The 25,926-nt window shown below is 40.7% G+C and overlaps 2 protein-coding genes and 1 long non-coding RNA gene across 15 annotated transcripts in view; all 3 read right to left on the bottom strand.

The window, feature by feature from the left end:
* Positions 1-90: 90 nt before the first annotated feature.
* Positions 91-20,478, bottom strand: LOC119481959 (serine/threonine-protein kinase/endoribonuclease IRE1-like). Of its 4 annotated transcripts, XM_037759292.1 has the most exons (8): positions 8,285-8,290; positions 3,178-3,198; positions 2,425-2,991; positions 2,137-2,297; positions 1,831-2,051; positions 651-780; positions 468-568; positions 91-374 (listed from the first exon to the last, which is right to left on the bottom strand). In XM_037759292.1, coding segments are annotated over exons 1-8 (1,422 nt in total). In that variant the 5' UTR covers positions 8,286-8,290; the 3' UTR covers positions 91-154. The 4 variants fall into 4 exon arrangements, with proteins under 4 accessions (XP_037615220.1, XP_037615217.1, XP_037615218.1 ...); XM_037759289.1 differs by lacking the exon at positions 8,285-8,290 and adding an exon at positions 20,353-20,478 and having other exon boundaries at positions 2,425-4,378; XM_037759290.1 differs by lacking the exon at positions 8,285-8,290 and adding an exon at positions 5,293-5,382 and having other exon boundaries at positions 2,425-4,378.
* The window catches only part of LOC119481960 (serine/threonine-protein kinase/endoribonuclease IRE1-like), a 41,197-nt gene continuing 29,524 nt past the window's right edge, over positions 14,254-25,926 (bottom strand). For 2 of the 10 annotated variants that reach the window (XR_005205333.1, XR_005205336.1), the window contains 3 exons: positions 22,781-22,881; positions 21,962-22,687; positions 19,279-19,290 (listed from right to left, as the gene is read on the bottom strand). Coding sequence is in view for 6 of the 10 variants with exons in the window: in XM_037759303.1 (XP_037615231.1) it covers positions 14,459-14,678; positions 14,772-14,872; positions 14,955-15,084; positions 15,965-16,188; positions 16,274-16,437; positions 16,569-17,126; positions 25,277-25,424 (1,545 nt within the window). In the remaining 4 variants the exon portion in view is untranslated. Of the gene's footprint in view, positions 14,679-14,771; positions 14,873-14,954; positions 15,085-15,964; positions 16,189-16,273; positions 16,438-16,568; positions 17,127-17,150; positions 17,164-19,278; positions 19,291-21,961; positions 22,688-22,780; positions 22,882-22,963; positions 23,094-24,091; positions 24,313-24,397; positions 24,559-24,679; positions 25,247-25,276; positions 25,794-25,926 lie in introns of those variants that run through there. The other 8 variants (XM_037759305.1, XM_037759304.1, XM_037759303.1 and 5 more) reach the window with 8 other exon arrangements.
* LOC119481966 lies at positions 20,827-21,917 on the bottom strand. Its single transcript, XR_005205339.1, has 2 exons — positions 21,574-21,917; positions 20,827-21,537 (listed from the first exon to the last, which is right to left on the bottom strand). It is a non-coding gene; the product is annotated as an uncharacterized LOC119481966 (long non-coding RNA).

Raw genomic sequence — 25,926 nt, forward strand, 5'->3', positions numbered from 1 at the left:
CTAGTGCTGCTAAAGCCTTGCTATGAAACCTTGGCTGGACATGATAACTATTAAAAACTATTACATCAGAATTGCTTGCGTTTTATTCCCCCTCTGACTGCTTATAAGACTCTAAAGTCATTTTTGAAGTCCCTGATCCTTTTTGAAGTTGAGTTCACTTCAAGTCACTGGGTTGAGACTCTTGAACTGGGACACCCAGACGCTCATCAGGGCTGATGGACAGCCTTGTAAAGCTGGTGCTGATGTCTTCTCTTCGAAACATTTCCTTCAAGGGGGTCTCGGAGTTCCACCCTTGGGTCTTGGCGAACTTGTAAACACATCCGAAGAGATCAGGAAATATCATCATCACATCAACTTGGGCTGCATCCTCGGCACTGTAAACAAAACAAATCAATGAATTCGTATAATTATTATATTATAGATTTCCATTTATGTACATTTTAAGGCCCTGCATCCCTTTCACTCACTAGTGCTCATGGAGGTTTCGTATGAAGCGCAGTAATCCCAGTGTGTTGTCTGGATAGGCTTTCTTCTTGGCATCCATCTTCTGGACCAACTCTGGTGGAAACTGCAACACCAAAAATAATTACTCATAAACTACAATTATTAGAATAGGAATGCAAAAGTTACAGCTGTTATGTTGCAGTCACCTCATTTCTCCACTGTTTGAAGGATCCATCACTGGTACATTCTTCCAAAGAAGAAACCAGTTCCTGGTCAGCCTTTCGACAGTTTGCCACCTCCTCCCTGTTGCCAATCCTTCTCAAGTATTCAACTCTCCTGAAAAAGTTTATTTTAGGATATATGAATTGCAGCATAAACAGAACCTTGAAAAAGTATCATATGATACTAATTGAAAATGTTAGTGATGGAAACGGACCATTCGCTAAACCCCTCCTCCAAACAGCAGTTGTCAAATCATAGCAACCTCAAGACTGCATTCACACCAGATCAGACGGTGCGAACGCAGTACATAACCGGCGATCCAGAAGTGTACAACCCAGTTATAAGGGAACAAAAGTTGTTAATCGTCGCAGTTAATGGGCCATTATAGTGACTTGCACAGACCTCTGCCACAACCCTGCGGCCAATCGTCGCAACTCCTGATCTGGTATGAATGCAGCCTAAGTAGGCAAGACAGGCATGGTATGCTTTGGATTTCTTCACATACTAAAGCAGCGGGCATGATGATACTCAGAAACACAACAGCAAATGTTAGCATGCTAACATGTTAAACTAGGATAGTAAACATGGTTATTCCTGCTTAACATTAGTATGTTAGAATTGTCTTTTTGAGCATGTAAGCCTGCTGACGTCAGCATTCAGCCCAAAGCGTGGCTGTGCCTCGTAGACATGTCTGTTACACTCTCAGTCTTGTGTCATTCTTCACACCACTACTTCACTTCCATTACTTCTTGTGTGTACAACTGAGTGAAACACCATAAATGACTTTGAGATGAGACTGGAAGTTTGCATACAATTTGTACACTTCATCGCAGGGAGACCACAAAGACATGCAAAAGACATAGGAGTTTTGGAGATCTTTGAGGCAGTAGGATGCAGCCAGGATGATATGATATAATATAATAACAGGCTCAAGCCAGCTTGTGGCTATTCATTGACTGGGAACCATGAATGTTCGTAGCCTTCCAAATTTTGCGCCATTCCATTCAGAAAATGTTGAGATATTTCACTCTGGACTGAAGTGGTAGACCCACTAAACGACTGACAAGGTCATCCCATATAAAAAAATAAATAAATCAAGTAACGATGACTTTAAATTTGAATTCATCAATCTATCAATCTATCAATCTATCAAGCATTTCTTACCTTTCAGAGGTCCAGAAGAAGGGATGACTCAAGCATTCCTCCACTTTAGGTCTGTTCTTTGGTTCTTCATTGATCATCCACTCAATGAGATCCTTTGCCACCACATCTTGAACATGGTCCAAACTGTACTTCCCTTTATAAATGTTTCCCTCACATTCAAAGGAATTGCCGAAAGGATGTTGTCCTCCAGAGAGGATATAATAAATCAGCATCCCTGCCACCTTCAGAATGAACAGAACATTTGAACAGTTAAGGAAGTATTTTTCACCGAGTCATCAATCAAGTTTGTTAAGCAGAAAAACTCACCTGTATGTCAGTGTTTGACTTGTATGGTATGTCACCTTCTGCTAAAGTCTCCTTGGCCATCCAGCATTTTGTTCCTGCACTGCCTGTGCGATGAGTTGTTTGGCCTTTGGTTAACCGTCTACTTATGCCAAAATCAGCTAGTCTTGCCCTCCCGTTAACATCTGCAGGACAAATCAGGTAGACAAACTCTGAAAATTATGCATGATAATTATAAATTCAAATATTGTTTTTTTTCTTAATTTCAGATAGTAAATTCCTTCATTTCAGTATATTTTTAACTTGTCTTACCGATCAAAACATTCTGTGGTTTGAGATCCCGGTGGAGAATTGGAGGACTTTGACAATGAAGCACCTTTAAACTCTCGAGAACCTGATTGACAAGTTTCTTTATCTGGAGACCACCATCAATATTTCTGATGTATTCTTCCAAGGTGTATTCACAAAGCTGAAGACCAAGATATCCAAAGTTCTCATCCTCCGCAGCATCAACATATCGTACAATAGATTGATGATCAAGCTCTGGAAGTCGTAGAAATCCTTCCTCATTCTTCAGCACCTGATAGTTGCATTTAGTCATTTTCTTAATAGCAACTTCAGTGCCATCATCTCTCAGCCCCAAGAAGACTTCAGTACCATCACTTCCCTTCGCTATGCGGAATTCTGCATCATTCACATAAATCATGCTGCCAATTCTGGTTACTTTACTTTCATCAGTGCTCAGAAGCTTCTCTAATTTCCCTCTCCACCTCTTGCTGATTTGTAGCCATTTGTGTGTTACTGATGACGTAGTGGTGTCGCAGTCGAATGGCTTCACATTTGAAGTTGACTTCACAACAGGAGCCGCTGTTAGATCAGTGCACACTTCATCATTTGGGTTTTCTTGCTTTTCGGACTTCTCCTTCTTTTTCTTCTTCTTTTTCTTCTTTTTCTTGGATCCAGGTGAGGCTGCGACATCCTCACATTCTGAGTTTGGTTTGGTGAAATTACTTTTCAGTCTTCTGAGGACTTCTTTCAGCTTGTCATTCATGTTCATATCTGCAGATGTCAGTATGTCCTCAGGCACTGAAGTTATCCCCACAGAGGTAAAGATGTTGGCTGCATGTTCAACTGAAAGCAAGTTTGCAAATATGCCATACGTGTAGACTCTAATGCCAGAGGAGTGTTCATCCTTTACAAAAGGAGCAACTGTCTTGTATAACTTCTCAATAAAGTTGGGATCCCAGCTATTTGTGCCTTTTGTTTTCTGTGTGATCACATATAGTGTTTGCAGAACAACTTTACATATATCAGGTATCTCTATTGAGCAAAGCTGGTTCAGTAGTTGGGGGATTATAGCCAAAGCTTGCTCATTTGGTATGTCTTCCATTGTGCAGAAAACCGTATATAAACTACCAATGGCCAGAGGTACATGTTCCTGGGGAATGTTTGGAAAGCGACAGACAGCATCTGCAATGTAGGAGTTCAGATTTCCAGTGTCTTTCAGCCATTTGATACATCCCTGGCGGTATTTTTCTGCATCTGGCCCATTTAAATTAAAAAGTTCTTCAATCATGGTCAGATGGGTCTGAGGTTCCTCCAGCAACATGTGACTGTCAAAGGTTTTGAACACTTTGTCAGGCGGTCCCCCTGATTGCACAGCTACTTCCATATCCAAAAAATATCTGATTTTGGAGCATAATTCATCTCCTTTTGATGCAAGGTTATGAATCATCTGAGATATTTTTTCATTGTGAATATTATGTTTAGGATCAGTGAGACGTAACAATGTTACCTCTGCCCCAGCAGAAATGAGCACTTTCAGGACATCATCTCTGTCATTGATGGCAGCAGTTTGCAGTGGTGTGATTATCTTTCTGAGAATCCCTCCATTTGGATCAGCTTTTGCTTCAAGCAGTTTCTCCACAAAAAGAAGTGGTGCTTTGGATAGTGAGACATAATGTAAAGGTGTAAAGCCAGTTTGGGAAGCCTTGTTTGGGTCTGCACCCTCTTGTAGTAGGAAAGTAAAAATATCACAATTGTGATTTACAACAGCAGCAATCAGTGGAGTTATATAATCATTCTTCTCTCTGCTTGGGTAAACTTCATTGATGTTGTTGTCCTTTATCAATTTTTTCAGCTTCTTGGTGTCCTTCTTATTAATACACTGTATTATAGGATGTGTTTCTGTTGGGGGGACTGTGACTTTGAGTTGTGCAGCTAAAAGCAAAGCTTGAAAGTTATTCATTTCTTTGCTTCAGAGTACCTGTGAAAAAGACAAAATCATGATGTTACTGTTACAACATTTGGTGCCATTTTAAACATTAGACAAGCTGCCAAAAGCTATCATTACAATTTAAGATTCATTATGTTTATTTCATTTTCAAGGGTCATTTTTCAGTGCTTTTGCGTATGGGTACAGATGGTAGATAATTCTATCCTAAGGGCAACTAAATCAGAAACCATCTACATGGCTACATACATTACTGTACAACTAGAGGTGACGTTTATCACCGAAGCTGTGATTCACAAACCCTTCAGCCGAGTACCAGCACGTACAGGTATGCAAAAAATAATTTACACAACTCTCCTATATTTGATTTGATTTGGTTGAGTAGTATATCTAATTTGGACACAAATACAGTCGAGTGAACACTGGTCCTGAATTCTAGATGATTTGATAATGCACAAAAAGTGCCACACTTTGCCCTCACACACGGGTTACACTTTGAACTTCCTCATTTAGGCTGTAAACCAGAATTAAACTTTGAATGTGAACAGCTGTGAAATATAAAATCATTTGTTGTCGTAGCAGGTACAAGGATGAAATATTGTGTTTGTAAGTAAATGTTCATTATGATGACATCATATAACCATAAGAATGGATTATGAATTAGAGTAGGGCTACATGAATGTTCGTCTGTTAATTAAGCACATTTATTATTTTACAATATTATACAATTTTCAGGTAAATATTAGAGGATTGTACAAAAATCAACTTACAATGTCGACAAGGGGTGAACTACACCTATCAAAACTCAACACGACAATCTCTCTGACTATATATGAATGTTGTAAATGCTAATGATATAATGTTTTAGATGACTTGCAAATGTATTGTTGTAGCACTTTGTTTTTCTTTTTGCTCTGTATTATAATGAAAACAATAACTGGTCTCACTTGTGCAAAGGTATGAGTGTCATTCCTGTCCCTTACCAACTAGTAAGATTTAGAACTTCCTCATTCAGGCTGGTAACCACAATTCAACACTTGTGCAGGAAATCTGTGGTTTTACAAGGAGGTACAATGATGAAATCTTGTGTTTGTAAGTTCAGAAAGTATTAATGATGATATCAAATATCTTCACTGATAATGAAGACATAATTACGAATAACAGTAGTTCAGGTTAGAACAGGTTAGATTGATCGTTGATGTACTGACTAGGATGAATAAGCACATTGACATGTAAATAATGCGATTCACAAACCCCTCAGCCAAGTACTGACATGTAGGCAAAATAATTTCATTGTGCAACTTGAAATCTCTCCTATATTCACTGGATTTTCTGAGATCTGCATCAGGTTGAGTAGTAAATTAATTTGGACAAAAATACAGTAGAGTGAACACTAGTCCTCAATTGTAGAATTGCTAATGCTATTTTTTTAATGTTTTTATATATGGCTTGTTAATGCACAAAGAGTGCCACACCCTGCCCTCACTGACTGTTATAGAATTTGAACCTCATCATCCAGGCCGTAAACCAGAATTGAACGTTGAATGTGCACAGCTGTGAAATGATTATGAATAAGAGTAGAGCTACATGAATGTGCTTTTCTTAAGCGAGAACACAGATTATTTCACAATACAGTTTTCAAGGTAAACATTAGAGCAGTGGTTCTCAAACTTTTTTCACCAAGTACCACCTCAGAAAATATTTGGCTCTCCAAGTATCACCATTATGACCGATGTTAAAATACGGTAGCGTAGGCCTACCCTATTCAGCAATGCACAGTTCACTCCCGAGGCAAATTTATTCCTAATAAGAATATTACTTATTGTTGACTTTTGTCAGCCACATCCACGCTGTACAAAGAGGAGCATTAGAACTGGCACTGAAACTCTTCCACACAACTCTCATACTACTTGAGGGGCAGCCTCTCACACTAGGCCTGCACCAGATGAGGAACATCTGCCATGTGCAATAACACTGTTCAATATTGCGATGACGATATGACTTGCGATAAATAAACAAATATTGAAGCGTGCATATTAGCTATACATATAAATATACTGTATTTAAAATATAACTGGGCTAAATGTTGTTTCTAGAGCAGCAACAGTAATGTTTACAACATTAAAGTCACCATATGAACTCCTGAATATCTCACTGGAAACAATCTAACATGTTCATAAAATAAATCATATTCCTGACATGAAAATACTAAATGAAGTTTATAAAGACTGAAGAACACAGACATCAGTCAGTTTCAATCCTTCCTCCTGTCCTCTTCCCTCTGTCCTATCCTGTCCTCTGTCCTCCTGCCCTCTGTCCTCCTCCCTCTGTCCTATCCTGTCCTCTGTCCTCCTCCCTCTGTCCTATGAAAATACTAAATGAAGTTTATAAAGACTGAAGAACACAGACATCAGTCAGTTTCAGTCCTTCCTCCTGTCCTCTTCCCTCTGTCCTCCTCCCTCTGTCCTCCTGTCCTCTGTCATATCCTGTCCTCCTCCCTCTGTCCTATGCTGTCCTGTCCCCTGTCCTCCGCCCTCTGTCCCCTGTCCTCCTTCCTCTGTCCTCCTCCCTCTGTCCTCTGTCTTCCTCCCTCTGTCCTCCTGTCCTCCTTTCCTCCTCCCTCTGTCCTCCTCCCTCTGTCCTCCTGTCTTCCTCCCTCTGTCCTCCTGTCCTCCTTTCCTCCTCTCTCTGTCCTCCTCCCACTGTCCTCCTCCCTCTGTCCTCCTGTCCTCTGTCCTCCTCCATCTGTCCTCCTGTCTTCCTCCCTCTGTCCTCCTGTCCTCCTCCCTCTGTCCTCCTGTCCTCTGTCCTGCTCCCTCCGTCCTCCTGTCCTCCTCCCTCTGTCCTCCTGTCCTCTGTCCTGCTCCCTCCGTCCTCCTGTCCTGCTCCCTCTGTCCTCCTCCCTCTGTCTTCCTGTCCTCTGTCCTCCTCCCTCTATCTTCCTGTCCTCTGTCCTATCCTGTCCCCTGTCCTCCTCCCTCTGTCCTATCCTGTCCTCTGTCCTATCCTGTCCTCTTCCCTCTGTCCTTTCCTGTCCTCTGTCCTCCTCCTCCTGTCCTCCTCCCTCTGTCCTATCATGTCCTCTGTCCTCCTCCCTCTGTCCTATCCTGTCCTTTGTCCTATCCTGTCCTCTGTCCTCCTCCCTCTGTCCTCTGTCCTATCCTGTCCTCTGTCCTCCTCCCCCTGTCCTCCTCCCTCCTGTCCTCTGTCCTCCTCCCTCTGTCCTATCATGTCCTCTGTCCTCCTCCCTCTGTCCTATCCTGTCCTTTGTCCTATCCTGTCCTCTGTCCTCCTCCCTCTGTCCTCTGTCCTATCCTGTCCTCTGTCCTCCTCCCCCTGTCCTCCTCCCTCCTGTCCTCTGTCCTCCTCCCTCTGTCCTATCATGTCCTCTGTCCTCCTCCCTCTGTCCTATCCTGTCCTTTGTCCTATCCTGTCCTCTGTCCTCCTCCCTCTGTCCTCTGTCCTATCCTGTCCTCTGTCCTCCTCCCCCTGTCCTCCTCCCTCCTGTCCTCTGTCCTCCTCCCTCTGTCCTATCATGTCCTCTGTCCTCCTCCCTCTGTCCTATCCTGTCCTTTGTCCTATCCTGTCCTCTGTCCTCCTCCCTCTGTCCTCTGTCCTATCCTGTCCTCTGTCCTCCTCCCCCTATCCTCCTCCCTCCTGTCCTCTGTCCTCCTCCCTCTGTCCTCTGTCCTATCCTGTCCTCTGTCCTCCTCCCCCTATCCTCCTCCCTCCTGTCCTCTGTCCTCCTCCCTCTGTCCTATCCTGTCCTCTGTCCTCCTGCCCTCTGTCCTCCTCCCTCTGTCCTATCCTGTCCTCTGTCCTATCCTGTCCTCCTCCCCCTGTCCTCCTCCCTCCTGTCCTCTGTCCTCCTCCCTCTGTCCTCCTGTCTTCAGGCTCAGTAGTAAATTTATTTGGACAATAATACAGTAGAGTGAACACTAGTCTTCAATTGTAGAATTGCTATTGCTATTTTGTTTTTAATGTTTTTATATATGGCTTGTTAATGCACAAAGAGTGCCACACCCTGCCCTCACTGACTGTTATACAATTTGAACTTCCTCATTCAGGCCGGAAACCACAATTGTTGACTTTTGTCAGCCACATCCACGCTGTACAAAGAGGAGCACTAGAACTGGCACTGAAACTCTTCCACACAACTCTCATACTACTTGAGGGGCAGCCTCTCACACTAGGCCTGCACCAGATGAGGAACATCTGCCATGTGCAATAACACTGTTCAATATTGCGATGATGATATGACTTGCGATAAATAAAGAAATATTGAAGTGTGTATATAAGCTATACATATAAATATACTGTATTTAAAATATAACTGGGCTAAATGTTGTTTCTAGAGCAGCAACAGTAATGTTTACAACATTAAAGTCACCATATGAACTCCTGAATATCTCACTGGAAACAATCTAACATGTTCATAAAATAAATCATATTCCTGACATGAAAATACTAAATGAAGTTTATAAAGACTGAAGAACACAGACATCAGTCAGTTTCAATCCTTCCTCCTGTCCTCTTCCCTCTGTCCTATCCTGTCCTCTGTCCTCCTGCCCTCTGTCCTCCTCCCTCTGTCCTATCCTGTCCTCTGTCCTCCTCCCTCTGTCCTATCCTGTCCTCTGTCCTTCTCCCTCTGTCCTCTGTCCTATCCTGTCCTCTGTCCTCCTCCCTCTGTCCTATCCTGTCCTCCTCCCTCTGTCCTGTGTTCTCCTCCATCTGTCCTATCCTTTCCCCTGTCCTCTGTCCTATCCTGTCCTCCTCCCTCTGTCCTATCCTGTCCTCTGTCCTCCTACCTCTGTCCTTCTCCCTCTGTCCTCTGTCCTATCCTGTCCTCTGTCCTCCTCCCTCTGTCCTATCCTGTCCTCCTCCCTCTGTCCTGTGTTCTCCTCCATCTGTCCTATTCTTTCCCCTGTCCTAGGTCCTATCCTGTCCTCTGTCCTATCCTGTCCTCCTCCCTCTGTCCTCTGTCCTCCTCCCTCTATCCTATCCTGTCCTCTGTCCTCCTCTCTCTGTCCTCTATCCTATCCTGTCCTCTGTCCTATCCTGTCCTCTGTCCTCCTCCCTCTACTCCAGCTAACATTAGGGCTGATAGAGTGAAGAGGAGCTGTTTGGTTTCAGCTGATCAGTTTACAAGAGATGTGACAAACTGACCTAAACAGTGAGACGACACAGCCTACTGCAGCTTCAGCTTCAGCTGGTGGAGCCGAGGGTTTATGAGGGTTAATGAGGGTTAATGAGGGTTAATGAGGGTTCATGTGGGTTAATGAGGGTTAATGAGGGTTAATGAGGGTTAATGAGGGTTAATGAGGGTTAATGAGGGTTCATGAGGGTTTATGAGGGTTTAAGAGGGTTCATGTGGGTTAATGAGGGTTAATGAGGGTTAATGAGGGTTAATGAGGGTTCATGAGGGTTTATGAGGGTTCATGAGGGTTCATGAGGGTTTATGAGGGTTTATGAGGGTTCATGAGGGTTTATGAGGGTTAATGAGGGTTCATGAGGGTTTATGTGGGTTAATGAGGGTTTATGAGGGTTAATGAGGGTTCATGAGGGTTAATGAGGGTTAATGAGGGTTAATGAGGGTTCATGAGGGTTAATGAGAGTTTATGAGGGTTAATGAGGGTTCATGAGGGTTCATGAGGGTTATTGAGGGTTAATGAGGGTTCATGTGGGTTAATGAGGGTTCATGAGGGTTAATAAGGGTTCATGTGGGTTAATGAGGGTTCATGAGGGTTAATAAGGGTTCATGTGGGTTAATGAGGGTTTATGAGGGTTAATGAGGGTTCATGAGGGTTTATGAGGGTTTATGAGGGTTCATGAGGGTTCATGAGGGTTTATGAGGGTTTATGAGGGTTCATGTGGGTTTATGAGGGTTTATGAGGGTTAATAAGGGTTCATGAGGGTTTATGAGGGTTTATGAGGGTTCATGAGGGTTCATGAGGGTTCATGAGGGTTAATGAGGGTTCATGAGGGTTTATGTGGGTTAATGAGGGTTTATGAGGGTTCATGAGGGTTCATGAGGGTTAATGAGGGTTAATGAGGGTTAATGAGGGTTAATGAGGGTTCATGAGGGTTAATGAGGGTTTATGAGGGTTAATGAGGGTTCATGAGGGTTCATGAGGGTTCATGAGGGTTATTGAGGGTTAATGAGGGTTCATGTGGGTTAATGAGGGTTCATGAGGGTTAATAAGGGTTCATGTGGGTTAATGAGGGTTCATGAGGGTTAATAAGGGTTCATGTGGGTTAATGAGGGTTTATGAGGGTTAATGAGGGTTTATGAGGGTTAATGAGGGTTCATGAGGGTTTATGAGGGTTAATGAGGGTTTATGAGGGTTCATGAGGGTTAATGAGGGTTAATGAGGGTTCATGAGGGTTAATGAGGGTTTATGAGGGTTAGGGTTAGGGTTTATGAGGGTTTATGAGGGTTTATGAGGGTTAGGGTTAGGGTTAATGAGGGTTTATGAGGGTTAATGAGGGTTAATGAGGGTTTATGAGGGTTAATGAGGGTTCATGAGGGTTTATGAGGGTTTATGAGGGTTAATGAGGGTTTATGAGGGTTCATGAGAATAAATGAGGATTTATGAGGGTTTATGAGGGTTTATGAGGGTTTATGAGGGTTAGGGTTAGGGTTAATGAGGGTTAATGAGGGTTTATGAGGGTTAATGAGGGTTAATGAGGGTTTATGAGGGTTAATGAAGGTTAATGAGGGTTAATGAGGGTTAATGAAGGTTTAAGAGGGTTTATGAGGGTTTATGAGGGTTAATGAGGGTTTATGAGGGTCAATGAGGGTTAATGAGGGTTTATGAGGGTTAATGAGTGTTTATGAGGGTTAATGAGGGTTAATGAGGGTTTATGAGGGTTAATGAGGGTTAATGAGGGTTGATGAGGGTTAATGAGGGTTTATGAGGGTTTATGAGGGTTTATGAGGGTTTAAGAGGGTTAATGAAGGTTAATGAGGGTTAATGAGGGTTTATGAGGGTTTATGAGGGTTAATGAAGGTTAATGAGGGTTAATGAGGGTTAATGAGGGTTTATTAGGGTTTATGAGGGTTTATGAGGGTTTATGAGGGTTAATGAAGGTTAATGAGGGTTAATGAGGGTTAATGAGGGTTAATGAGGGTTTATTAGGGTTTATGAGGGTTAATGAGGGTTTATGAGGGTTAATGAGGGTTTATGAGGGTTAATGAGGGTTAATGAGGGTTAATGAGGGTTTATGAGGGTTAATGAGGGTTAATGAGAGTTTATGAGGGTTAATGAGGGTTAATGAGGATTTATGAGGGTTTATGAGGGTTAATGAGAGTTTATGAGGGTTAATGAGGGTTAATGAGGGTTTATGAGGGTTAATGAGGGTTAATGAGGGTTAATGAGGGTTAATGAGAGTTTATGAGGGTTAATGAGGGTTTATGAGGGTTAATGAGGGTTTATGAGGGTTAATGAGGGTTCATGAGGGTTAATGAGGGTTTATGAGGGTTCATGAGGGTTCATGAGGGTTCATGAGGGTTATTGAGGGTTAATGAGGGTTCATGTGGGTTAATGAGGGTTCATGAGGGTTAATAAGGGTTCATGTGGGTTAATGAGGGTTCATGAGGGTTAATAAGGGTTCATGTGGGTTAATGAGGGTTTATGAGGGTTAATGAGGGTTCATGAGGGTTTATGAGGGTTAATGAGGGTTAATGAGGGTTCATGAGGGTTTATGAGGGTTCATGAGGGTTAATGAGGGTTAATGAGGGTTCATGAGGGTTTATGAGGGTTAGGGTTAGGGTTTATGAGGGTTTATGAGGGTTTATGAGGGTTAGGGTTAGGGTTAATGAGGGTTAATGAGGGTTTATTAGGGTTTATGAGGGTTAATGAGGGTTTATGAGGGTTAATGAAGGTTAATGAGGGTTAATGAGGGTTAATGAGGGTTGATGAGGGTTAATGAGGGTTTATGAGGGTTAATGAGGGTTAATGAGGGTTTATGAGGGTTAATGAGGGTTTATGAGGGTTAATGAGGGTTTATGAGGGTTAATGAGGGTTCATGAGGGTTTATGAGGGTTAATGATACTTTATGAAGATAATAAATTAATAACACAGAGGCTCACAGTCTGTTCCTTCACAATAAACTCCCCGGACACTGAACACTGGATCACTGCTCACTAGAGGGAACTAAAGTCAGTCACAACTCAACTCAATAACTTACACGTGTTAACAGTTAGCTGTTAGTCGAAGAGCTACCTGTGTCTGTCTACAGAGAGACAGCAGACAGAGCAGACTGAAACGCTGCTGTATTCCTCCATGTTTAACAGTCTCATCATGTTCATGCTTGTTGAACATGTGTAATGATGACGTGTCTTGGCTTTACACTTGCAAAGTTGTATTGAACTTACAGTAACGAGTAGTTGTAGCCGTCTCTGATCAGCTGTTCTCAGACTGACTGTGTGTTGATGCTCCGACAGAGAGCAGCTTTTAGACAGTTTAATACCTAGTTACGTTAACCATCCCTAAATATAATGATTGTTCTGATTCCTTTTGCGATGTGTTCATCGCGGATGTTCATATGATGACGATGAAAATAGGAGTTATGGGTCAGCCCTATTTCTTATTCATTTAAAAATACATATTTCAGAGATTCCTCCGCGTGCCACTACAGAGAGCTCGTACCACAGTTTGAGAACCACTGCTTTAGAGGATTGTAGGAAGATTAACTTACAATGTCGACGTGGATTGTCCGCTGCAGTTTATCAAAACTTACTGTGATTTTTCTCTAATTCTGCCTCTCTCTCTCTCTCTCTCTTGCTCCTCCTATATACAGCTAAGGATGCTGGGAGAGATGGGTTGGGTTTCTACAATAAAAGGGGGGACATGACCCTTTCACTTTGATGATTCTAGTTGATTTTCTTACAAAAGTATCTCTGAACATTGTTCTGTGACTCTATAGTCACTAAAGTCCAAATGTGAAATGATCTGAGTCAATAACCATGTTGATCACCTGAGTGTCTTCAGTTGTTACAGTGCGCTCACAGACATGCTTCACGAGTTAAAAGACTTTTTTTGCCATACACTCTGCTTTTCCATTTAAGTGAAACTAACAAACTCAGAAGTCTAAAATGGCTCTTATCATTGGGTGCAAAGATCTGCAGGCAAAATAAGTCCACATTCAGTATTTACACATAACAGACTATATGCCCAACCTCTTTATTCCTCTCACAATTGTTCTGAAATAATAAAACTTCTGAGAGGCTATGACAACAGGTAAAGGGACAGGTCCAATGGGGTGATCAAAAACAGCTCAAGAAACTAAAATCACTCAAAACACTATTTGTCCCATGCTCTGTTATTTGTGGAAAAAATAACAACAATTTAACGAAGTGATATCATAGAAATATACAAGAATAAAAAAAATAAATTGTAATATAAAAAAAAAGTATAGTGGTAAAAATACGTCAGGAATAAAAAAAAAAATATCTTACATATGATAACTTTCAATGTTTCAAGGTAAGTCACAACTAAAGCCATCAGATAAATGTAACAAAATAAAAGTACAATGGTTCCTTATAATGATAATGATCAAGCAAAATTATAAAAATAAAAAAATACTAAAGTGAAGAGAAAGTCCTTAAAAAATTGTACTACAGTACAGCATCTTATAATCTACTCACCAGCCTTTGGGAAATAGTTACTATGCACAAAACATTTGCAAAACCTTACAGGCGTATTTCACAGAAGACATGTTGTCGCGGCAGGAAAAATACAAGTGTAAATAATAAAATGACTGATGGCTGAATTCCTTTTAGTCTCTTCAGTTTCAGGGTCCTGGTATTGTTCATGCTGGCTCACTGTCACACTGTCATGGCTTACTTGGATACAGAGCCATTGTTAATGTTATAAGTAACACCTGTGCTTTTCCTTTTATGATAAGTCTGATGATGTCAAGACATATTGGACTTCCTTTTTGTGCAGTCTCGTTACCTAGTGCTGCTAAAACCTTGCTATGAAACCTTGGCTGGACATGATAACTATTAAAAACTATCACATCAGAATTGCTTGCGTTTGTTTTTTCCTCTGACTGCTTATAAGACTCTAAAGTCATTTTGGAAGTCCCTGATCCTTTTTGAAGTTGACTTCACTTCAAGTCACTGGGTTGAGTCTCTTGAACTGGGACACCAAGACCCTCATCAGGGCTGATGGACAGCCTTGTAAAGCTGGTGCTGATGTCTTCTGTTCGAAACATTTCCTTCAAGGGGGTCTCTGAGTTCCAGTGTCGGGTCTTGGCAAACTTGTAAACACATCCGAAGAGATCAGGAAATATCTTCATCACATCAACTTGGGCTGCATCCTTGGCACTGTAAACAAAACAAATCAATGAATTTGTATAATTATTGTATTATAGATTTCCATTTATGTACATTTTAAGGCCCTGCATCCCTTTCACTCACTAGTGCTCATGGAGGTTTCGTATGAAGCGCAGTAATCCCAGTGTGTTGTCTGGGTAGGCTTTTTTCTTGGCATCCATCTTCTGGACCAACTCTGGTGGAAACTGCAACACCAAAAATAATTACTCATAAATTACAATTATTAAAACTGGAATGCAAAAGTTACAGCTGTTATGTTGCAGTCACCTCATTTCTCCACTGTTTGAAGGATCCATCCCTGGCACATTCTTCCAATGAAGAAACCAGTTCCTGGTCAGCCTTTCGACAGTTTGCCACCTCCTCCCTGTTGCCAATCCTTCTCAAGTATTCAACTCTCCTGAAAAAATAAAAAAAATTATTTCACGATATATGAATTGCAAAATAAACAGAACCTTAAAACATTCTCATATGATACTCATTGAAAATGTTAGTGATGGAAACGGACCATTCGCTAAACCCCTCCTCCAAGCAGCAGTTGTCCAATCATAGCAACCCTAAGGCTGCATTCACACCAGATCAGACGGTGCGACAAAAAATGCAGGTTTTTCCATTCATTTTGAATCGGGGTTGTGCGTTTGGGCTGTGACCGACGCAAGGGGGCCGAAAAAAAGGCAGTACATAACCAGCGATCCAGAAGTGTACAACCCAGTTATAAGGAAACAAAAGATGTTAATCGTCGCAGTTAATGGGCCATTTTAGTGACTTACCAAGACCTCTGCACAACCCTGCAGCCAATCGTCGCAACTCCTGATCTGGTGTGAATGCAGCCTAAGTAGGCAAGACAGGCCTGGTATGCTTTGGATTTCTTCACATACCAAAGCAGCGGACATGAATGATACTCAGAAACACAACAGCAAATGTTAGCATGCTAACATGTTAAACTAGGATAGTAAACATGGTTATTCCTGCTTAACATTAGTTTGTTAGAATTGTCTTTTTGAGCATGTAAGCCTGCTAACGTTAGCATTCAGCCCAAAGCGTGGCTGTGCCTCGTAGACATGTCTGTTACACTCTCAGTCTTGTGTCATTCTTCACACCACTACTTCACTTCCATTACTTCTTGTGTGTACAACTGAGTGAAACACCATAAATGACTTTGAGATGAGACTGGAAGTTTGAAAAAACTTTTTTTAGAAAAAAAAAAAAATCAGGTAACAACGACTTTCAATTTGAATTCATCAATCTATCAATCTATCAATCTATCAAGCCTTTCTTACCTTTCAGAGGTCCAGAAGAAGGGATGACTCAAGCATTCCTCCACTTTAGGTCTGTTCTTTGGTTCTTCATTGATCATCCACTCAATGAGATCCTTTGCCACCACATCTTGAACATGGTCCAAACTGTACCTCCCTTCATCGATGTTGTTCTCACATTTCGAGGATTTGTCGCCGAAAGGATGGTGTCCTCCAGAGAGGATATAGTAACTGAGCATCCCTGCCACCTTCAGAATGAACAGAACATTTTAACAGTTAAGGAAGTATTTTTCACCAAGTCATCAATCAAGTTTGTTAAGCAGAACAACTCACCTGTATGTCAGTGTTTGACTTGTATGGTATGTCACCTTCTTCTGCTAAAGTCTCCTTGGCCATCCAGCATTTTGTTCCTGCACTGCCTGTGCGATGAGTTGTTTGGCCTTTGGTTAACCGTCTACTTATGCCAAAATCAGCTAGTCTTGCCCTCCCGTTAACATCTGCAGGACAAATCAGGTAGACAAACTCTGAAAATTATGCATGATGATTAAAAATTCAAATATATATTTTTTTTTTTCTTAATTTCAGATAGTGAATTCCTTCATTTCAGTATATTTTTAACTTGTCTTACCGATCAAAACATTCTGTGGTTTGAGATCCCGGTGGAGAATTGGAGGACTTAGACAATGAAGCACCTTTAAACTCTCGAGAACCTGATAGACAAGTTTCATTTTCTGGAGAACACCATCAATATTTCTGATGTATTCTTCCAAGGTGTATTCACAAAGCTGAAGACCAAGATATCCAAAGTTCTCATCATCCGCAGCATCAACATATCGTACAATAGATTGATGATCAAGCCCTGGAAGTCGTAGAAATACTTCCTCATTCTTCAGCACCTGATAGTTGCATTTAGTCATTTTCTTAATAGCAACTTCAGTGCCATCATCTCTCAGCCCCAAGAAGACTTCAGTACCATCACTTCCCTTCGCTATGCGGAATTCTGCATCATTCACATAAATCATGCTGTCAATTGTGGTTACTTTACTTTCATCAGTGCTCAGAAGCTTCTCTAATTTCCCTCTCCACCTCTTGCTGATTTGTAGCCATTTGTGTGTTACTGATGACATAGTGGCGTCGCAGTGGAATGGCATCACATTTGAAGTTGACTTCACAACAGGAGCCGCTGTTAGATCAGTGCACACTTCATCATTTGGGTCTTCTTGCTTTTCGGACTTCTCCTTCTTTTTCTTCTTGGATCCAGGTGAGGCTGCAACATCCTCACATTCTGAGTTTGGTTTGCTGAAATGATTGTTCAGTCGTCTGAGGACTTCTTTCAGCTTGTCATTCATGTTCATATCTGCAAATGTCAGTATGTCCTCAGGCACTGAAGTTATCCCCACAGATGTAAAGATGTTGGCTGCATGTTCAACTGAAAGCAAGTTTGCAAATATGCCATACGTGAAGGCTCTAATGCCAGAGGAGTGTTCAGCCTTTACAAAAGGAGCAACTGTCTTACATAACTTCTCAATAAAGTTGGGATCCCAGCCATTCATGCCTTTTGTTTTCTGTGTTATCACATATAGTGTTTGCAGAACACATAGCCATATATCAGGTCTCTCTTTTGAGCAAAGCTGGTTCAGTAGTTGGGGGATTATAGCCAAAGCTTGCTCATTTGGTATGTCTTCCATTGTGCAGAAAACTGCATATGAAGTAGTAATTGCTTGATTCTCATATTCCTGGGGAATGTTTGGAAAGCGACTGACTACACCTGCAATGTAGAAGCTCAGATTTCCAGTGGCTTTCAGCCATTTGATACATCCCTGGCGGTATTTTTCTGTATTTGGCCCAATTAAATTAAAAAGTACTTCGATCATGGTCAGATGGTTCTGAGGATTCTCCAGCAACATGTGACTGTCAAAGGTTTTGAACACTTTGTCAGGTGGTCCCCCTGATTGCAGAGCAATTTCCATATCCAAAAAATATCTCATTTTGGAGCATAATTCATCTCCTTTTGATGCAAAGTTATGAATCATCTGAGATATTTTTTGATTGTGAATAATCTGTTCAGGATCAGTGCGAGGTAACAATGTTACCCATGCCCCAGCAGAAATGAGCACTTTCATGACATCGTCTCTGCCAATGACGGCGGCAGTTTGCAGCGGTGTGACTAGATGAATGGGAATCCCTCCATTTGGATCAGCTTTTGCTTCAAGCAGTTTCTCCACAAAAAGAAGTGGTGCATTGGATAGTGAGACATAATGTAAAGCTGTAAGGCCAGTTTGGGAAGCCTTATTTGGGTCTGCACCCTCTTGTAGTAGGAAAGTAAAAATATCCCTATTGTGATTTACAACAGCAGCAATCAGTGGAGTTATATAGTTGTTACACTCTCTGCTTGGGTAAACTTCATTGATGGTGTTGTCCTTTAGTAATTTTTTCAGCTTCTTGGTGTCCTTGTTATTAATACACTGTATTATAGGATGTGTTTCTGTTGGGGGGACTGTCACTTTGAGTTGTGTGGCTAAAAGCAAGGATTCAAAGATATCCATTTCTTTGCTTCAGAGTACCTGTGGAAAAGACAAAATCATGATGTTACTGTTACAACATTTGGTGCCATTTTAAACATTAGACAAGCTGCCAAAAGCTATCATGACAATTTAAGATTCATTAAGTTTATTTCATCTTCAAGGGTAATTTTTCAGTGCTTTTGGGTATGGGTACAGATGGTAGATAATTCTATCCTGACGGCAACTAAATCAGAAACCATCTACATGGCTACATACATTACTGTACAACTAGAGGTGACATTTATCACCGAGGCTGTGATTCACAAACCCCTCAGCCAAGTACTGACACGTACAGGTATGCAAAAATCATTTACACAACTCTCCTATATATGATTTGATTTGGTTGAGTAGTATATCTAATTTGGACACAAATACAGTCGAGTGAACACTGGTCCTGAATTCTAGATGATTTGATAATGCACAAAAAGTGCCACACTTTGCCCTCACACACGGGTTACACTTTGAACTTCCTCATTTAGGCCGGCAACCAGAATTAAACTTTGAATGTGAACAGCTGTGAAATATAAAATCATTTTTGGTCGTAGCAGGTACAAGGATGAAATATTGTGTTTGTAAGTAAATGTTCATTATGATGACATCATATAACCATAAGAATGGATTATGAATTAGAGTAGGGCTACATGGATGTTCGTCTGTTAATTAAGCACACTTATTATTTTACAATATTATACAATTTTAATGTAAATATTAGAGGATTGTACAAAAATCAACTTACAATGTCGACAAGGGGTGAACTACACCTATCAAAACTCAACACGACACTCTCTGACTATATATGAATGTTGCAAATGCTAATGATATAATGTTTTAGATGACTTGCAAATGTATTGTTGTAGCACTTTGTTTTTCTTTTGCTCTGTATTATAATGACAATAACTGGACTCACTTGTGCAAAGGTATGAGTGCCATTCCTTGCCCTTACCAACTAGTGAGATTTAGAACTTCCTCATTCAGGCTGGCAACCACAATTCAACACTTGTGCAGGAAATCTGTGGTTTTACAAGGAGGTACAATGATGAAATCTCGTGTTTGTAAGTTCAGAAAGTATTAATGATGATATCAAATATCCATCTTCACTGATAATGAAGACATAATTACGAATAACAGTAGTTCAGGTTAGAACAGGTTGGACTGATCGCTGATGTACTGACTAGGATGAATAAGCACATTGACATGTAAATAATGCGATTCACAAACCCCTCAGCCAAGTACTGACATGTAGGCAAAATAATTTCATTCTGCAACTTGAAATCTCTCCTATATTCGCTGTATTTGCTGAGATGTGCATCAGGTTGAGTAGTAAATTAATTTGGACAAAAATACAGTAGAGTGAACACTAGTCTTCAATTGTAGAATTGCTAATGCTATTTTTTTTTAATGTTTTTATATATGGCTTGTTAATGCACAAAGAGTGCCACACCCTGCCCTCACTGACTGTTATAGAATTTAAACTTCCTCATTCAGGCCGGAAACCAAAATTGAACGTTGAATGTGCACAGCTATGAAATGCCTATTAATCATTTTTATGTTGTAGTAGGTACAAGGATGACATATCTAAATATGTTACTAATCAAACTGTCGTAATGAACGACCACAAGAATGGTTTATGAATAAGAGTGCCACACTTTGTCCTCACTGACTGTTTTACAATTTGAACTTCCTCATTCAGGCCGGAAACCAGAATTGAACGTTGAATGTGCACAGCTATGAAATGATTATGAATAAGAGTAAAGCTACATGAATGTGCTTTTCTTAAGCGAGAACACAGATTATTTTACATACAATTTTTAAGGTAACCATTAGAGGATTGTAGGAAGATTAACTCACAATGTCGACGTGGATTGTGCGCCGCAGTATATCAGAACTTGCTGTGCTTTTTCTGTATTTCTGTCCGTCACTCTGACACTCTGTAATTCTGCCTCTCTCTCTCTCTTGCTCCTCTTATATACAGCTAAGGTTGCTGGGAGAGATGGGTTGGGTTTCTACAATAAAAGGGGGGACATGACCCTTTCATGGTGATGATTCTAGTTGATTTTCTTACAAAAGTATCTCTGAACATTGTTCTGTGACTCTATAGTCACTAATGTCCAAATGTGAAATGATCTGAGTTGATAACCATGTTGATCACCTGAGTGCCTTCAGTTGTTACAGTGCGCTCACAGACATGCTTCATGAGTTAAAAGACTTTTTTTTGCATTACACTCTGCTTTTCCATTTAAGTGAAACTAACAAACTCAGAAGTCTAAAATGGCTCTTATCATTGGCTGCAAAGATCTGCAGGCAAAATAAGTCCACATTCAGTATTCTCACAGAACAGACTATATGCCCAACCTCTTTATTCCTCTCACAATTGTTCTGAAATCGTAAAACTTCTGAGAGGCTATGACAACAGGTAAAGGGACAGGTCCAATGGGGTGATCAAAAACAGCTCAAGAAACTAAAATAACTCAAAACACTATTTGTCCCATGCTCTGTTATTTGTGGAAAAAACAACAACAATTTAACGAAGTGATATCATGGAAATATACAAGAATAAAAAAAATAAATTGTAATATAAAAAAAAACTTTATTGGTAAAAATATGTCAGGTATAAAAACTAAAAATATCTTACATATGATAACTTTCAATGTTTCAAGGTAAGTCACAACTAAAGCCATCAGATAAATGCAACAAAATAAAAGTACAATGGTTCCTTATAATGATAATGATCAAGCAAAAATATAAAATCTCACAAAATAAAAAAATACTAAAGCATCTTATAATCTACTCACTAGCCTTTGGAAAATAGTTACTATGCACAAAACATTTGCAAAACCTTACAGGTATATTTCACAGAAGACATGTTGTCGCAACTGGAAAAGCACAAGTGCAAATAATAAAATGAATGATGGCTGAATTCCATTTAGCTGCATCAGTTTCAGGGTCCTGGTATTGTTCATGCTGGATCACTGTCACACTGTCATGGCTTACTTGGATACAGAGCCATTGTTAAAGTTAATAGTAACACCTGTGCTTTTCCTTTTATGATAAGTCTGATGATGTCAAGACATATTGGACTTCCTTTTTGTGTAGTCTTGTTACCTAGTGCTGCTAAAGCCTTGCTATGAAACCTTGGCTGGTGTTATGTCCCATTTAGGTCTAGGGGTAAGGGAACCAACATGAGCCGATGGTATCAGGTGTAAAGTAGCCGCTTATTGTTAAATGCACAATTTAAAATGATAGAAACAAGCTGCAGGCAATTTACCAACAAGATGCAGCAAACAAAAGCGAACACAAAGTGCTGACAGAATGTAACTTAGGAACGGGCTTCTAATGGCACTGAAATCAATAACTTAATAAAACAAAAACTACTTCAAACTAGAAATAAGAATCACAGCTGAGCTGGCAAACAACTCAATATAATCCAACCAGCACATTAATATGTGACCTAAAACACTTCTCTCTAGCCCAGTTCCAACAAATAACAAATGCCTCTATATTACAAAGTTAACCACACACACAGAAGCAACGAGGTGGACTGATCAAGTGTAATCACAGCCACCCTTTGCGTTCATCTCCGGTCCTATTTTAAACGATTCGGCCGGTTCTGCCCCGACCGCGGAGTGGTAGACACAGCGGTGACGTATCGGAGGCCGGACCACAAATGGCGGGAAACTGGGGCATCCACCTGAGGGCGCGTCCGGAGGCGTGGCCCTGAAGGGGATCCCCAGACGTGACGTCATCTCGGTGCGGAGGAACAGCAGAGCGCACCAAAAGAACAAGAGCAAAGGAGAGACACAACAATATACAACAACAACGAACAGTCACTCTAAGACCGTAACAGCTGGACATGATGACTATTAAAAACTATCACATCAGAATTGTTTGCGTTTGTTTTTCCTCTGACTGCTTATAAGACTCTAAAGTCACTTTTGAAGTCCCTGATCGTTTTTGAAGTTGACTTCACTTCAAGTCACTGGGTTGAGACTCTTGAACTGGGACACCAAGACCCTCATCAGGGCTGATGGACAGCGTTGTAAAGCTGGTGCTGATGTCTTCTCTTCGAAACATTTCCTTCAAGGGGTTCTCTGAATTCCACCCTTGGGTCTTGGCAAACTTGTAAACACATCCGAAGAGATCAGGAAATATCTTCATCACATCAACTTGGGCTGCATCCTCGGCACTGCAAACAAAACAAATCAATGAATGTGTATAATTATTGTATTATAGATTTCCATTTATGGACATTTTAAGGCCCTGCATCCCTTTCACTCACTAGTGCTCATGGAGGTTTCGTATGAAGCGCAGTAATCCCAGTGTGTTGTCTGGGTAGGCTTTTTTCTTGGCATCCATCTTCTGGACCAACTCTGGTGGAAACTGCAACACCAAAAATAATTACTCATAAATTACAATTATTAGAACTGGAATGTAAAAGTTACAGCTGTTATGTTGCAGTCACCTCATTTCTCCACTGTTTGAAGGATCCATCCCTGGCACATTCTTCCATTGAACAAATCAGTTTCTGGTCAGCCTTTCGACAGTTTGCCACCTCCTCCCTGTTGCCAATCCTTCTCAAGTATTCAACTCTCCTGAAAAAATAAAAAAAATTATTTCACGATATATGAATTGTAAAATAAACAGAACCTTAAAACATTCTCATATGATACTCATTGAAAATGGAAAATATTGAAAAATAGTCAAGACAGGCCTGGTATGCTTTGGATTTCTTCACATGCCAAAGCAGTGTGCATGATTGATACTCAGAAACACAACCACAAAACTATGAGGAATGGATTTAAATGTGTTAAGTAAGCTGCAAACGTTAGCATGCCTATACCTAGCATTACTTCCATAAAATATTATGCATGGTCCACAGGTTAGGTTAGAAGAACTCCTATTCAGGACTGACATCTACTGTGTAGGAGTTGTTCCTGAATGATACTACTGCATATCAGAATTTAGGCTAGCATTAACAGTTCTGTCCTTGCTTTGTAGATAGCCATATTAAACCCAGAGATTTGTTCTGTTCCAGGATTAAGATGACATTTGTAACATGAATAATTAGCAAAATAATGATATATCATTTAGGTCGTTCTCTAGCCATATGGAGTGAACTACACAACAAATATTTCTGTTTTCTAGAGGTCTTCAACAAACAGCATTTCCCTTAATCCCTAGACCTCTATGGGCTAAACATCACGGCTCAACAAAAGAGGCTAGTCTATGGACAAGTAGAAGGGTAGCGGTTAGTTCAGACATGTCTGTAATAACAACATTCATGGTCCTCAGAGGATGAATCCTACTGACTCTGGTAATGAAATTTGGCACAGATACCCATGGTGCCCAGAATCCTAATTCCATTAGGTATGAACACATTTCACCCTGAACCAAAATTGTCAATTCATGCCGAGGCGAGATGAAAAGAAAGAGGATCACTAGTAATTAAGATACATTGTCTGGGAACCATGAATATTTGTACCAAATTATGGCATATTTCACTCTGGACCAAAGTAGAACAAACAAACGACAAAACAATGCCATCCCATAGAAAATAAAAAAAATCAATCAATCAATCAGCATTTCTTACCTTTCAGAGGTCCAGAAGAAGGGATGACTCAAGCATTCCTCCACTTTAGGTCTGTTCTTTGGTTCTTCATTGATCATCCACTCAATGAGATCCTTTGCCACCACATCTTGAACATGGTCCAAACTGTACCTCCCTTTATGGATGTTGTACTCACATTCAAAGGAATTGCCGAAAGGATGTTGTCCTCCAGAGAGGATATAATAAATCAGCATCCCTGCCACCTTCAGAATGAACAGAACATTTGAACAGTTAAGGAAGTATTTTTCACCGAGTCATCAATCAAGTTTGTTAAGCAGAAAAACTCACCTGTATGTCAGTGTTTGACTTGTATGGTATGTCACCTTCTGCTAAAGTCTCCTTGGCCATCCAGCATTTTGTTCCTGCACTGCCTGTGCGATGAGTTGTTTGGCCTTTGGTTAACCGTCTACTTATGCCAAAATCAGCTAGTCTTGCCCTCCCGTTAACATCTGCAGGACAAATCAGGTAGACAAACTCTGAAAATTATGCATGATAATTATAAATTCAAATATTGTTTTTTTTCTTAGATAGTGAATTCCTTCATTTCAGTATATTTTTAACTTGTCTTACCGATCAAAACATTCTGTGGTTTGAGATCCCGGTGGAGAATTGGAGGATTTTGACAATGAAGCACCTTTAAACTCTCGAGAACCTGTTTGACGAGATTGTTTTTCGGGAGACCACCATCATCATTTCTGATGTATTCTTCCAAGGTGTATTCACAAAGCTGAAGACCAAGATATCCAAAGTTCTCATCCTCCGCCATGTCAACATATCGTACAATAGATTGATGATCAAGCTCTGGAAGTCGTAGAAATCCTTCCTCATTCTTCAGCACCTGATAGTTGCATTTAGTCATTCTCTTAATAGCAACTTCAGTGCCATCATCTCTCAGCCCCAAGAAGACTTCAGTACCATCACTTCCCTTCGCTATGCGGAATTCTGCATCATTCACATAAATCATGCTGCCAATTCTGGTTACTTTACTTTCATCAGTGCTCAGAAACTTCCCTAATTTCCCTCTCCACCTCTTGCTGATTTGTAGCCATTTGTGTGTTACTGATGAAGTAGTGGTGTTGCAGTGGAATGGTTTCACATTTGAAGTTGACTTCACAACAGGAGCCGCTGTTAGATCAGTGCACACTTCATCATTTGGATCTTCCGGCTTTTCTGACTTCTCCTTCTTTTTCTTCTTCTTTTTCTTCTTTTTCTTGGATCCAGGTGAGGCTGCAACATCCTCACATTCTGAGTTTCGTTTGCTGAAATGACTTTTCAGTCGTCTGAGGACTTCTTTCAGCTTGTCATTCATGTTCATATCTGCAGATGTCAGTATGTCCTCAGGCACTGAAGTTATCCCCACAGATGTAAAGATGCTGGCTGCATGTTCAACTGAAAGCAAGTTTGCAAATATACCATACGTGTGTACTCTAATGGCAGAGGAGTGTTTATCCTTTACAAAAGGAGCAACTGTCTTGCATAACTTCTCAATAAAGTTGGGATCCCAGCCATTTGTGCCTTTTGTTTTCTGTGTTATCACATATAGTGTTTGCAGAACAGCTTTACATTTATCAGGTCTCTCTTTTGAGCAAAGCTGGTTCAGCAGTTGGGGGATTATAGCCAAAGCTTGCTCATTTGGTATGTCTTCCACTGTGCAGAAAACTGCATATAAACTAAGAATTGGCTTCATTACACATTCCTGGGTAATGTTTGGAAAGCGACTGACTACACCTGCAATGTAGGAGTTCAGCTTTCCATTGTCTTTCAGCCATTTGATACATCCTTGGCGGTATTTTTCTGCATCTGGCCCATTTATATTA

Source organism: Sebastes umbrosus, chromosome 22 (assembly GCF_015220745.1).
Source record: "Sebastes umbrosus isolate fSebUmb1 chromosome 22, fSebUmb1.pri, whole genome shotgun sequence".
Classification (NCBI taxonomy): domain Eukaryota; kingdom Metazoa; phylum Chordata; class Actinopteri; order Perciformes; family Sebastidae; genus Sebastes; species Sebastes umbrosus.

What these genes read in the sequence shown, in the direction of transcription:
- LOC119481959 (XM_037759289.1), bottom strand. Translation starts at nt 4,360, where the DNA reads ATGAATAACTTTCAAGCTTTGCTTTTAGCTGCACAACTCAAAGTCACA. An exon ending in ACCACAGAATGTTTTGATCG is followed by an intron (nt 2,298 to 2,424) that starts GTAAGACAAGTT and finishes TTTGTCCTGCAG; the next exon opens with ATGTTAACGGGAGGGCAAGA. An exon ending in TTCTTCTGGACCTCTGAAAG is followed by an intron (nt 781 to 1,830) that starts GTAAGAAATGCT and finishes AAACTTTTTCAG; the next exon opens with GAGAGTTGAATACTTGAGAA.